At 44.5% G+C, this 14622-nt stretch overlaps 1 protein-coding gene across 3 annotated transcripts in view; it reads left to right on the plus strand.

The window, feature by feature from the left end:
- Positions 1-14622, plus strand: part of DFNB31 (deafness, autosomal recessive 31) — a 107980-nt gene that overhangs the window by 70086 nt on the left and 23272 nt on the right. For 2 of the 3 annotated variants that reach the window (XM_006865689.1, XM_006865690.1), the window contains exon 4: positions 13496-13698. In XM_006865689.1, coding sequence (XP_006865751.1) covers positions 13496-13698 — 203 coding nt within the window. Of the gene's footprint in view, positions 1-13495; positions 13705-14622 lie in introns of all 3 variants that reach the window. The other variant, XM_006865691.1, reaches the window with a different exon arrangement.

A 14622-nucleotide genomic window follows, 5' to 3' on the forward strand; every position in this document is an offset into this window, starting at 1 on the left:
CATTTGGCAAATGCCTCCCTCCCTGAGCTGTGCAAGGGGATGCAGCAGTGAGCACAGCCCCTCTGGCCTGCACTCAGTTTTCACAGCCCGGCAGGATCTCAGACTGCAGTAGGGGCTGGGACCATGGGGGGTGGGAGGCAGGGATGGGCTGCAGGGGGCTCTGGTCAGAGAAGGCCTCCTAGTGGAAGAGTCATTTGAACTGAGACCTGAAAGTTAAGTAATCCAGGTGAGAAAAGAAGGAAAACATATTTTGAGTAGAACAGCCTATGCAAAGGCCCTGAGGAGGGAGAGGGCTCAGTCTGTTTGTGAGTCTTTAAGAAAAGATAGGGGAACACTTAATTGTGCTCTTGAGGCATCTGTACAATGTCCAAGAGGTAGAAGAATGAAATACTGAGTGGTTTATTTCAGGGAAGGTATGAGTCAGGCAGGGTTGTATTCTTTCATTATAGTTATTCAGTCTGCATACTGAGCAAATAATCTGAAAAACTGGATTGTATAAAGAAGAACATGCATCAGGATTAGGTAACAATACAACTTTACTTATTGAAAACAAAGAACACTTGAAATACTTACTGAATGAAAATCAAAGACTATAGCCTCCGGTATGGATTGTTCCATATTCTAAAGAAAACAAAAATCTTTACAACTTGGCCAATAAATAACATTGTGATAAGTGGAAAATAGATTGAAGTCAATAAAAACTTAATTTTGCTTGAATCCACAATCACTGCTCTTGGAAGCAGCAGTCAAGAAATCAAACGACGTATTCATTAGGCAAATCTGCTGCACAAGACCTCTTTAAAGTGTTAAAGAGCTAAGAGATCAGTATGAGGATGAAGGTGTGCGTGACCCAAGCCACGGCATTTTCTATCACCTCACATGCATGTCAAAGTTGGACATGAATAAGGCAGACCACAGAAGAATCGATGTATTTGAATTATGTGCTGGTGAAAAATGCTCAAAGTATCATGGACTACTAGAAGATGAAACAAATCTGTATTGTAAGAAGTACAGCCAGAATGCTCTTTAGAAATGAGGAAGCAAGACTTTGTCTCTGGTACTTTGGACATGCTGTTAGGAGGGACCAGTCCCTGGAGAAAGACATCATGCTTGGAAAAGTGAAGGGTCAACAAAAAAGAGGGAGCTCCCCAAGGAGATGGAGTGTCAGTGGCAGCAACCAAGAGTTCAAACAATTGTGAGGATGCCGCAGTACCAAACAGTGTTTTGTTCTGTTGTGCTTAGTTAGGGTCACTATGAGTCAGAACTGATTCAATGGCACCTAACAACAACAATAACCAATAAGGTGATTTAAAATGCATGCATGATAATGATTTACATTATGAAGTTAAAATAAAATATTTTGTAATACAGTTAGTCTCGAGGTTATGAATATCCAGTTTACAGACAACAACAACTTGCCCTTTATGCAACACTTCAAAGAGTTTCAATCTGGCTCAGTCATGGCCAACCAAGTGAAGAGGAATAGACTTATGTTTTTGGTGATTCATCATGCAAACTGGAATGGAAAAAAATTAAGATTTGAAGTCCTAGAGTGGAAGTCTTAGGAGAAACATAGTGAGCCTTTTAGATTTGAAATCTAAAACTTAATGTATGAGGTTGGATTATTGGTAGAACCGTGGAGAGCTACACATATTCAAAGCAGCTTGCTTGGCTAAATCTTTGAGAAGGCTGTTGCACTCTTTGAGCAGGGCAGTCCTGTTTTGGCTCAGAGTTCATTTTATGTTTATGTAATTTTACCCTAACACTGTACTGTTAACTGCAAAGTCTGTGGTTCAAACCCATCAGCCACTCCTTGGAAACCCTATACAGGGTCGCTATAAGTTGGAACCAACTTGAGAGAACTTATCAACAACAACAAAATTTGCCCTCACTGTGAAACAGTTGGATCAAACCCCAACTTGAAACAAATTCTTCATCATGATAGCCTTCACTTCCTGTACGTGAAGCTTTTCCATCATTGAAAAGACTCTGAAATTTTCTTGAACTAAAAGTAAGGCTAAATAATGACCATATGCGCCTGTTCCAACACACATTAAATTCTTAAAGACACAGGATCAGATTTCATCCATAGCATGGGGACTACCTATATAATGTAAGTTATACTGATTTACAAAGAGCTCTGGTAACGTAGTGGTTATGAATTGGGCTGCAAACAGCAAGGTCAGCAGTTCATAAACCACCAGCTGCTCCTCAGGAGAAAGATGAGTCTTTTTGCTCTGGTAAATGTTTACAGCCTCTGAAACCCTACTCAGGGTCGCTATGGGTCAGAACCGACTCGATGGCACTTAACAACAACAACAGCATACTGATTTACATGATGAAATATCAATGTTTTATGATATTTTCTCCAATAATAATAATTTATCATATACAACTCCAAAAAGAAAAGAAAAAGAAACCCGGTGGGAGAGAAGTGTGAGATGGCTCAGAGAGGAAAGACCCCTTTCAGGCTGGGTAAAGGAGGAGCTGGTAAGCCATTGGAGGGTTTTAAGGTTTCAAGGAAGGTGCTCACTCTGTAGTTTAAAATTGATGTCTTGATTGCTACGTAGCAGGAGGCTGTGGCAGTTGTCCAGAGGAGGGACAGTGATGACTTGGACCAGAGTAGAAGAGTGGATGAGATCAAGGTCCTTTAGAGGGGAAGGTGAAATCTGGTGGTGCTAAAGGAGGTTGTTGGCTTGAGCACTGACATGGGAGAACCTGATGTGAGGAGGAGGTGGGAGGAGATCAGGGCTTCTGTCCTGAGCACAGACATTCAGAGCTTCGCTGCTCCATACGGGAGCCAGTAGTCCCAGGGCACTACAGACATGGAGCTAGAGCAACTGGGCAAATGAACTTGAAAATGTATTTTATTTTAATTTGTTTAAATGTAATTAAGTAATGGTGGTTATCATATCCCACATCGATGACATGGCCACAGAAAGTTGTTTTGCACTGATTTAGAATGCCTTCCAGTCATCTGAGTGGAAGCGCTGAGTGGCTCAGAAAGCAGCTGGGCTGGTTCACATCCTGCTCTGTGACTGACCTGCTGGGTGTCTGTGGACAAGGGCTTTCACCTCTCTGAGTATCACTGCCCTCCTCTATAAAATAGGAATGTCAGTCCATGAGTCTTACGTGGTGCCTGTTAAGTTTAGAGTCAATTGATTGAAGTCAGCTAGCTCAGACAAGGTGCTCAGGGATTAAAACTGTTATTCTTTCTGGGTCTTGTGTTGTTAGCTGCTGTGGAGTTGGCCCCAGACTCATGGTGATCCCATACACATTGTGATGCATAGAGTTCTCATTGGTTGACTTTTAAAGTACATCATCAGGCCTCTCTTCTTAGTCTTTCTTAGTCTGGAAACCACAGCAACACACAAGCCTCCACTGGCAGGCAGATGGTATACTTGAGGTGCATTGGCTGGGAATCGAACCCAGGTCTCTTGCATGTTGTTGTTATGTTCCGTGGAGTCGGTTCTGACTCATAGCGATCCTGTGCAGAGGTTCCGAGGACTGTAAATCTTTATGGGAGCAGAAAGCCTCATCTTTCTCCCGCAGAACAGCTGGTAGTTTCAAACTGCTGACCTTGTGGTACACAGCCCGATTCATAACCACTACGCTACCAGAGCTCCTTAGGTCTCTTGCATGGAAGGTGAGAATTCTACCACTGAATTGCCATCGTCCTCATCTCTGAATGTGACCCCTGTTACTTTTGTTATGTTTGTTTCGGAAATGCAGACTCTCCTGTGGGAAGAACTCAGGTTTGGCTTCTCAGCTCTTACACTGACCCTGGGCAATTCCCTTCTCCTTTCTGGGTTTCAGCTTTTCCTTTTATAATCCTGAAAGCGCTTGGGTGAAGGCTGCCCATCTTGTGAGTAGAGGAAGCAAGTAGTAGATCTGTTGGTATCATCATGGAGTTTGCTGCTTAGCTTCCACCTGTGAGGGAACTAAGACTGTGAGGTTTTTTGTGAAGAACTCACCCAGAACCAGCCCTTACCCCAAGCTTGCTCTGGGAACTTTCTTAACATTTACTTAATACTATTGTTTTGAAAAATACATACAAAGTTTACTGTTGGGAAACTAATGTTGTCTCATTAAAACTGCATTGCTCACTTGTACTTAAGAGCTAAAAAAAAAAAAAGAAGAAAGCCTATTAAAGTTTTATACCTGACATGGAAAACCATTAAAGATTCATAATTGCAATAAAACTCTGTAATAGAATTTGAATTTTCGTTGTGGTAATGCTGCCATCAGCGGGGTTCTCATTGGAAGCTGCAGAGTCCACTTCCGTAAAACCTGAAGAAGGTGGCAAGGAAGCTGTTTAAGTGAGGTTTCTTTTAGGCTCTGTACCAGCGTCTCTTGAGCTACCACACAAGTCCTGGGAGGCTGACGCTCCCTTCTCAGCTCAGCACAGGGATCCAGTTTTTGCCAGGTTCTTTCCCAACAGCCTCTGGTGCAGTAGCTTGGGGCTGCTGCCATCCAGCCTTGGCTTCTTACTGCTACTTTGTTTCCATTCCCTTCACCAGGCATAGCACCTACTGTGTGCACCCAAGTAAGCCTAGGGTTGAGCAAGGGCACCCAGGGGAAGGAAGGACAGGTAGGTTTTTCTTGAAGAAGGGCTAATAACTGGTTTGAGCAGGGACTTTGGCGGCAGGCAGAGCAAAGGTCAAACCCCAGTTCTTGTCACTTCACCTCAGCCTCCACTTCTGTAAAATGGGGGTAACAGTATGGGCTTCATGGGTATGGCTAGCATGGGTAGCTAGCTGAAGCTGAAGGCAGTGTCTAGGGAGGAAGCAAGTGGTGTGGCTCAGGGAAAGGTAGGGGGTGCAGTTAAGGGACATACTCAGGAGGTAGAATCGCAATATTTGGTGACTGAAGGGGTGGGATTCAGCTCAGGGATTATGGAGCAGTTCTGTCCACAAAGGGTCGCCGGGAGTCCGAATAAATGTCACAGCAGCGTCTCAGAAGTAAGCATGATCTCTACAAGATGGTACAAACATTCATTGAGGGATGCCATGGTGAATATTAACTCATTTAATCCATAAACATATGAGGTGGTTGTTGTCAAGTGCCGTCAAGTCGGTTCCGACTCACAGCGACCCTGTATAGGGTTTCAGAGGAGCTGCTGGTGGGTTTGAACTGCTGACCTTATGGTTCAAACCAACCTTGCAGTCCACACCAGGACTCCATACATATGAGATAGGTACAGATTTATGTCCATTTTCCGGAGAGAGTAACTGAGACACAGAGAAGTTCAGTTACTCAAGGTCACAGAGCTAATAATAAGTGTCAGAATCTGCATTGAACCCCGCTGGGCAGACTTCAGGGTCTGTGTGTTTGATCCCATGCTAGACTAGTTCTCATTTCATAACACACAGCAGTAGCTGACATTGTGTCCATTCTGAGGGAAGGAAGGCTTAAAGAGGTCATGTCTTGGGGAGTGAGCCAACCCCAAAGTCAGCTGAGCATCTTCTGCTGTTCCAAATTCCTCAGTGCTCCTGTGCCTACCCCAGACCTGAAGGAAATAAGTCTCCTGCTTCCAGTGGTTGGCTGAAGTCTGTGTCCTGTCCTTGTCAAAATCCTGTCACGTTTCCCTCAGAACGCCCAAACTCTCTGTGGGTTGCTCAATGGGCTGTGGATGACAGAGGAGTCTTTCCTCCTCCTTAAAGGAAAGGGCATTCCTGGGCTGGCCCTCCACTCCACCATTCTGGTGATAAATAGGACCTTTGGTGACAAATAAAATAGAGCTGCCTTTATTTGTTATCCTCCCAGGTCCTCCCCACCCATGCCCTGTGAGCAAGTTGAATTGTACCCATTTTACAGATGAGAAAAACGAGGTGCTGTGTGCACTTGAGAGCTGTGTGAGGCCATGAGATTAGTATGTTGTGAATTGGGGAGTCACCCCTAAGGCTGACTGGCTGCAAAGCTGGGGCTGTCTTCCTGCTTCTCTGTATGGACTGGACTCTGCACTTCCACCCCACCCTGCGTGCCCCACCACCAAGCTTTCTGTGACAGCCAGGGAGAGGTTGGGTTAATTTTAAAGTGGTTTTGGAACCAAGTCATGTTGAGTCTGCAGGTGACTGTTCTAACAGGGTCTCAGACTTCAGGGAGTTTCCATCAAGCACAGGAAATGAGAGAGCGCTGGCCACAGAAAAATGTGAGTAACTCAGACTCAATCAGATGCTGGCGAGAGCCCTATGGAGAATTTCAAGCCAGCCTCACATAAGACTTCAGTTTTAAACACAAGCCCTGGAGAAAGAAGACAGACAGCAGAGGAATGAAAAGGCATAAGAAAGATGGGTTCATACGCACCCGCCCCCCGCACTTGAAGCTGGGGTTTTTCAGCATGTCTCTCATTCCATACCTGCTCCCCAGTGGGTAGGCCATGCCTCCAGACTGCCACACCATCTGATGAGTAGATACATATTTAATAGGCACAAGGAAGAATGTAACCAACACAACAAACCTGTGATTTCATAGCTACTAATGCTTAGGAGGAGTCCTGGTGTGGCGCTGTGGCTTAATGCGCCAGACTGCAGACCCATTTGAATTGCAAGGTTGGTGGTTCAAGCTCACCAGCTGCTCCTCGGAAACCCTATACAGGGTTGCTATGGGTCAGAATCGACTCGACGGCCCTTAACAACAATGCTTAGGATGGAGTCTTGGTGTAGCTCTGGTCCGTTAAGTGAAAGGTCACCATTCAAATCCACCAGCCGCTCCTTAGAAACCCTTTATGGGTTGCTATGAGTTGAAAGTGCCTTGACAGCACTTACTAACAATAACAACAACAGTGCTTAGGATGAGGCTGAAAAAAGTGGTGCTGGAATTTCCTGGGACCTGCCAGGTATCATAAATGCCAGGTACAAGGCTCAGGAAGACTGAGAATGATGGAAGCTTGGAAACCATATCATTCAAATCAGAATATTTGAGAGCCCTCACTAAGGTCAATTGACAGCATAATCCACAAAGTTAATTTCTATATCCGACTTTTTCTTGATTTCTTGTCTACTTCCATGAGTATTTCATGAAGTCTTTGACAACCTCAATCTTGTCTTCATTTATCTTAATGTTGTTACTGGTCCAGGGGTGAGGATTTTTGTTTCCTTTACATTGAGTTTGCAATCCATATCAAAGGCTGTGGTCTCTGATCTTCATCAGTAAGTATTTTAAGTCCTCTTCTCTTTCAACAGCAAGCAAGGTTGCATCATCTTCCTATTGCAGGTTGTTAATGAGTCTTTCTCCAACCCTGATGCCATGTTTTTCTTCACCTAATCCATCTTCTCAAATTATTTGCTCAGCATACAGATTGGATAAGTAATGTCTGGGGCTGACATATTTTTTTTCATTGTGATTTGGGTAAAAGTTTACAGGACGAATATGGTAAAAGAATACAACCCAGGCACACACCTTTCCTACTTTAAAACCATTCAGTGTTCCCTTGTTCTGTTCGAACAACTGCCTTTTGGTCATGTACAGGTTCCGCATGAGCACAATTAAATTTTCCGGAATACTCATTCTTCACAATGTCGTCCAAAGCTTGTCATTATCCACACAATCAAGAAATCAAATAACATATTACGTTAGGCAAATATGCTGCACAAGAGCTCTTAATTTAAAGTGTCTAAGAGCAAAGATGTCAGCTTGAGGACTTAAGGTATGCCTGACTCAAGTCATGGTATTTTCAATAACCTCATATGCATGCGAATGTTGAACAGTAAATAAAGAAGACCGTGGAATAATTGATGCATTTGAGGTATGGTGTTGGGGGATAATATTAAAAGTATCATGGACTGCCCAAAGAACAAACAAATCTGTCTTGGAAGCAGTACAATCAGAATGTTCCTTAGAAGCCAGTATGGCCAAACTTCATCTCTCATATTTTGGACTTATTTAATCAGGAGGGACCAGTCCCTGAAGAAGGACATCATGCTTGTTAAAGTGGGAGGGTCAGTGGAAAAGAGAAAGACCCCCAACGAGATGGATTGGCATAGTGGCTGCAGTAGTGAGTTTGAGTATAGCAACGATGATAAGGTTGGCACAGAACCAGGCAGTGTTTTTTGTTCTGTTGTACATAGGGTCGCTATGAGTTGGTACCGACTCACTGGCATCTAACACCAACAACATCCTACTTTTGTGTGTAGTGACTGGAGTCTTCAAAGCTTGTGAATGGCAAACTGAGGTGCAATTATTGGTCTCCCACCCCAATGTGAAGCTCAGCCTTCCAGGACCCTAGGACCAGAAGAACTGGATGGTGTCCTGCTACCACTGCTGACCACTCTGAATTGAATCACAATAGGAGGTCCTGGAGAGAGTGGGAAAAAATGTGGAGCAAAACTCAAAATCATAAAAAAGACTAGACGTTCTGGTCTAATCGAGATTGGGAGAAGCCGTGAGACTGTGGCCTGGAATTGGACTCTCACAAGTGGTGTCCCTGTCACTTAAATGATAGGCCTGCAAAGTGAGAAATAACAACAGGGAGGTCTGCTTTCCTGGGGACAATCAACTATAGGAGATCAAAGCGCAGCACATTCCAGGGATGAAGCTCAGAAGATGGGAACAAAGGGAAATGGTAAATACCAAGGAAGTGGGGAAGAGTGTTGTTACATTGTGGGACCTGCAATCAGTGTCACTAAGCAAAGTGTATATGAATTGCTGAATGGAAAACCAATTCGTCCTGTAAACTTTTACCCACATCACAATGGAAAAAAATATGTCAGCCCCAGACATTACTGATTACATAACCAATTTGCAAATTTAGCAAATAAAACTGTAAGACAATAGGATAGCCACTTTATAAACTTTCATTTCAGATACACAACACATATTTTTTAATGTACGTATGTTCCCTATTTGAGACTGTTTATACTAAAAAAAAAAAGCATTTGTTGATTATTTGAAGCTCGTTTTTAACTGGGTGACCTGTATTTTGCCTGGCAGTCTTAATTAACCCCCTAAACTGACCATAAAGGGTCAGAAAGATGCTGTAGAATTGAGCTGTCTCTTCCCTATGTCTGGACCTGGACCTGTGGGGGAGGCTAGCACAGAAGGATGCCCTCCCTTAGCTGGTCTCTTAGACTGTAGTTCCTTTAATTAAACTGCCTGGATGAAATAAAGGGTGTGGGGGAGATTAAAATTGATTCCTTTAGCTTAACAAAAGCCAAAGCAATTGAGGGTGATACTTAAAGAAAACAAAGTACTTGAGCTGGATGGGGAAAAAAAAGTGCAGCTTTGGTTGTAGTTCAAGGCAGAGGGTGGCAGCAGGGGAGGGGAGAGGTGGACCTGACACACAAGAGGATGGTTAATGAATTGGGTGCACATGGGCCCAGCTGGGAAGACCAGATTGCCTGAGGATGCTTGCCTTAACTACAGCTCTGCTGTAACCGCATCATAAGGCCTCTGGGAGAGAGGAGAGAAGTGAGCTGTAGAGGGAAGGTAGGAACTGGCAAAATCCAAACCTTCATTGTATTGCACTGACTGAGCCCTTGCTGTGTGTCAAGCCCTGAACCAGGTGTTGGGTCTCCCCGTGGGTACAAGGATACCAGCCAGTAAGTACTGCTTAAATTCTTAGGCTGGGTTTCTCAGGTAGGAAGCGCATGATACAGAAAGAAAGAAAGAGAATTAATTAGACACTGTGGCTGGTGGCTCGGATAAGGACAGGACATCAGGTAACATAACTAAAAATTTTCAGATGACAAGATCATCCTGGACTAGGGCCAGGATTTGAACCTGGATCTGATGGTCAGAAACCCTTAACCATAGTGTGTGTTGCCTCCTGGACTGTGTGTATATGGGAGAGTAATGTTGGAGGCTCTATGTCTGAGGGCAGTTTAGATACTTGGCGAGGAGGGATGCTAGCTCAAGGACCTAGGTGTGGACAGGTGGGGACCTAGGTAGGGGGCTGGCAGGGCTGGAGGAAGGGTGAAGATGAGATGGAACTTGCTGAAAGATCTTTTACAGGAGTAGAGGCAGAGTTGGTGATAGAGCCAGATTTTCAGGGTGATTTTAGATATGCTGGCTTTGAAGCAATGCCACATGGGCCCCAAACAGAGTTCCTGAAAGCAGCCAAGAAGACAGATGGGCCTTTGGACTGGCCTGACCTGAGTTTGCTTCCCAGCAACCCACTTCACTAGCTGTGACTGTGCAGTATTTTCTGAACATCTCTGGAGCGCAATGAAATCTCCTCTGTAAGATGTTGGAGACGTTAAATAAGGGAGAATGTGGAAAGGCCCAGCAAGGCACCTGGCAGACAGTTGGTACCTGGTCAATGTTGCTGTTAAGTGCCATTGAGTCAGTTCTGACTCATAGTGACCCTGTCTAGTGTTTCCAAGGAGCAGCTGGTGGGTTTGAACTGCTGACCTTGTGGTTTCTAGTCCAGTGCTGATCTTACAGCACTACACCAGGAGTCCGACCTAGTAAACAGTGGCTTGAAATACAAGGCTCCAGACTGGTGTAAGGTGTTTGTCCCCACTGGAGTGAAGCCTAACTTTGCATTCCTTTGAGGAATAGGGCTTGAAATCCCCGTATGCCAGGCCCTTGTGTCAGGCTGCGGGGATACAGCGTGGAGAGGCTGATGGAAAAACCCAATTACAGCAGAAAATTGAGCCCACTGTATAATGCCTTTCCCCCATTTCAACAATGGCCAGGTCTACCTTGTTCAGTATGGCACCCCTGCCCCTGGCAGGTGTGCAGTAAATACTGTTGAATCCACTAAATGCCTGGCAGACCATCCGCGGTGTCTGGGCCTGTGGAGGTGATGCAGCCTTGAGGGGAGGAGGGTAGTCTGAATCTTTAACCACCTTCTCTACTGGAAACCCCCAGCTTGAAGATAGGAAACCAGAGACACAGTTTTGGTTCTCAGCCTCGTCATTACATTTTTTTCTTCCACACTCCCATTTGGCCCACCTTTTCCAAGTCTTGCTTTGAAAAATGCTGGATAAACCCCAGTGGAGATGATCATGTGCCATCAGCAGGCTGAGAAGCTGAGAGAAGGAAAATCAGCCATGGATAATTGGCAATATGAGGCTGCCCCTCAAGGCCACAATGGGACTTGACCTTGAGGTGTGACCCAGGTCTCGGTACCCCCATCCACTGTGACAGGAGGGAAGTTAGATCAGAGGTTAAACATGTGGCAAGTCTCTCAGACATGCCCATCTCGTATTGTGTCTGTCGCATTAATTTTATTAGAAGGTTTTCCCCATTTATAACCAAGCAGTGTTATGGCACACCTGCAGAATAGTGCACTGGACAGCAAGGTTGGTGTGAACTGCAAGGTCAGGGTTCAAGCCTACCAGCAGCTCCTCGGAAACCTTATACAGGGTCGCTAGGAGTCAGAACCAACTTGACAGCACTGAACAATCACGACAATATGTTATTATTTAAGAGAAGGCTAATTTTCTAGTTTATTGGCGCCTTTTATATATTTTTATTTATTTTGTTGTTGTTGAGAACATACATAGCAAAACACACACCAACTCAGCAGTACCATCTGGCGACAGTGACTCATTCTCATGCCTCATTTCTGAGTTAATCCTACTCCATTCACATAGATTCATTTCCCCCTTACTGCTCCTATACCCTCAGTATGCTTACAATGGATTGGTTTATCTCATCAGATCACATCATGGGGAGCGGGGGGGACCCATTACATAACTGCCAAATTGTACAATTGTTGTGTTCTGTCAAGTCAGTTGCCTCTCATAGCGATCTTAAATGGGGTTTCCAAGGAGCAGCTGGTGGGTTTGAACTGCCAACCTTGTGATTATCCCACAGCGCTACACCAGGAGCCTGTCCTAGTGGAGATGAAATGGTATCTTACTGCGGTTTTGATTTGCGTCTGTCTGGTGATTAATGGTCATCTCTTCGTGTGTTTGGTGGCCATTTGAAAATGGTCATTGGTGAAATGTCTATTCAAGTCCTTTGTCCATGTTGTTGTTGTTAAGTGATGTTGAGTTGATTCTGACGTATCAACACTGTACAGGGTTTCCGAGGAGCAGTGGTGAGTTTGAACCATCGACCTTGTGGTTCACAGTCTAGTGCTTATCCTACTGTGCCACACCAGAAGTTCATTTTATGACTGGGTTATTTACCTTTTTGTTGTTAAGTTGTTGAACTTTTATGTATATTTTGTTTTATTGGCTTCCGGTTAGATACATGCTTTCCAAAGATATTCTCCCAGTTAGTAGCTTGTTATTTCATTTTTTCAATAGTCTTTTTGATGAACCAAAATTATTCATTTGTATGAGATCTCATTTATTTTGTCTTTTGCTGTTTGTGCTTTTGTTATTGTATGAGATAATCCATTGTTGAAAGCTAGGTCCAACAGCTTTGTCCCTGCCTTTTTTCCCGAACATTATGGTTTTAGTTCGCACATTAGGTACTTTATCCATTGTGATTTTGTTTCTGTGTATGGTGTGAGGCTAGAATCCTGTTTCATTTTTCCACATGTGGAAATTCAATTTCCCCATCACCATTTATTGAAGAGACTCTTCTCTCCCCATTGAGTGGACTGGGCACCCTTGTCAAAAATGGCTGTTGTTGTTGTTAAGTGCTGTTGAGTTGATTCTGACTCATAGCAACCCTGTATAGGGTTTCTGAAGAGCAGCTGGTAGGTTTGAACTGCCGACTTTGTGATTCACAGTCCAGCGCTGATCCTACAGCACCACACCAGAAGTCCACAATTAGAGGACCATAAATTTCTGAGTTTATTTATTGCTTTTTTCTTGAGTAAATTAAAATACTATTCACACTTCAAGATCATTTAAACATGCATTTGTTGTTGTTGTTGTTGTTAGGTGCCATCGAGTTGATACCGACCCATAGCAACCTTATGTACAGCAGAATAAAACACTGCCCAATCCTGGGCCAACCTCGCTACTGTTGCCACGCTTGAGTCTATCGATGCTGCCACTTGGCCAAACCATCTCATTGGGGGTCTTCCTCTTTTTCTCTGACCCTCCACCTTACCAAACATGATATCCTTCTCCAGTGACTGGTCCTTCCTGACAACATGTCCGAAGTATGAGAGATGAAGTTTGGACATCTTGGCCTCCAAAGAGCATTCTGGCTGCACTTCTTCCAAAATGGATCTATTGGTTCTTTTGGCAGTCCATGGCACTTTCAGTATGCTCATGGTAAAATAAAATCGCAACAATGTCGACATGCAGAAGGACAATAACGGAAGTCTGCCTTCAAACCTCAACCTCCTCCCTTCCCCAACATACACACACCCCGTCCTGAGATGACTGTTGTTTCTCTGATAACAGGACACCTGGCGGTGTCATTGTAGACCTCACAGCTGTTGCTAGGTTTTGGTAAGGTGGCCCTTCTAGTAACCGGAGCCTGGGCACAGGCTTAGGACTAGAAAGCTGGCTCTGCTGTTGACTTGCTGTGTGACCCTGAGGCATCCATATAACCTCTCTGAGCCTCAGCAGACTGTCTTGGAGGAGAATGAGGTCAGGACTCCAACAGCCCAGCTGACTGTGTTTTGCAATGGTCTTGGCAGGTTGGGGACCAGATTCTGGAGGTGAATGGGCGGAGCTTCCTGAACATCCTGCATGATGAGGCCGTCAAGCTGCTCAAGCTGTCCCAGCACCTCATCCTGACAGTGAAGGACGTTGGGAGGCTGCCCCATGCCCGCACCACTGTGGACGAGACCAAATGGATTGCCAGTTCCCGAATTGGGGAGACCACCATGAACTCCACAGGGTCTGGCCACTGCTCACTCTGAACCCCAGGATCCCAGAGTGCTTGGGGGAGGGCGAGGGCAATATGACCTTGGGCACATCCCTTTCCCCCTCCTGGCCTCAGTTTCCCCATGGCAAGGTGAAATACATGATCCCCTCTCGATCGATGATTGTTCCTGCGCGTGCATTCTTTATTTGCTCTCAGGCATATCATTTACCTGATTCTTTTATTTTTAATACATTTATTTTATTGTGCTAAATATATATGAGGGGGCTTCAAAACATTCGTAGAAAAAATGGAATTAAAAGATAATGGAGTTTTCCCTCGAGCTTTTTGAAGCGCCTGCCTGGTATGTAACTAAACATTTGCCATTTCAACATTTTTAACAATTCAGTAACATTAATTGTGTTCCGTATGCTGTATGCCTTGTATAAAACTTACTCTGGTCTTCAGTTGCTTTATCTGACAAGTAGAGATCATAGCCCCCGTCCCAGCCACAGATCTGAGCACATTAGAGCGAAAGGATCTTCTTGTTGTTGTGATGTGCCGTGGAGTCGGTTCTGACTCATAGCGACCCTGTACAGGGTTTCCGAGGCTGTAAATGTTTACAGGAGCAGAAAGCCTCATCTTTCTCCCACGGAAAAGCCAATAGTTTCAAACTGCTGACTGTGAGATTAGCAGCCCGATTTGAAACCACTATGCTACCAGAGCTCCTTGAAAGGATTTTAGGGGGCATGAAATGAGGTAGAATTGTTGTGGGCTGTGTGTTGTTGTTGTTAAGTGCCATCAAGTTGGTTCCAACTCATAGACCCCCTGTATGGGGTTTGGCTACTAGGTTTTAACAGCCAACCTTGTGGTTGGAAGTCCAGTGCTTATCCTACAGTGCTACACCCAGACTCCATTGAGCTGTATAATTATTCTGGTTTCCATTAGAAGACTCCAACT

Source organism: Chrysochloris asiatica, unplaced genomic scaffold (assembly GCF_000296735.1).
Source record: "Chrysochloris asiatica unplaced genomic scaffold, ChrAsi1.0 scaffold00081, whole genome shotgun sequence".
Taxonomy (NCBI): Eukaryota; Metazoa; Chordata; class Mammalia; order Afrosoricida; family Chrysochloridae; genus Chrysochloris; species Chrysochloris asiatica.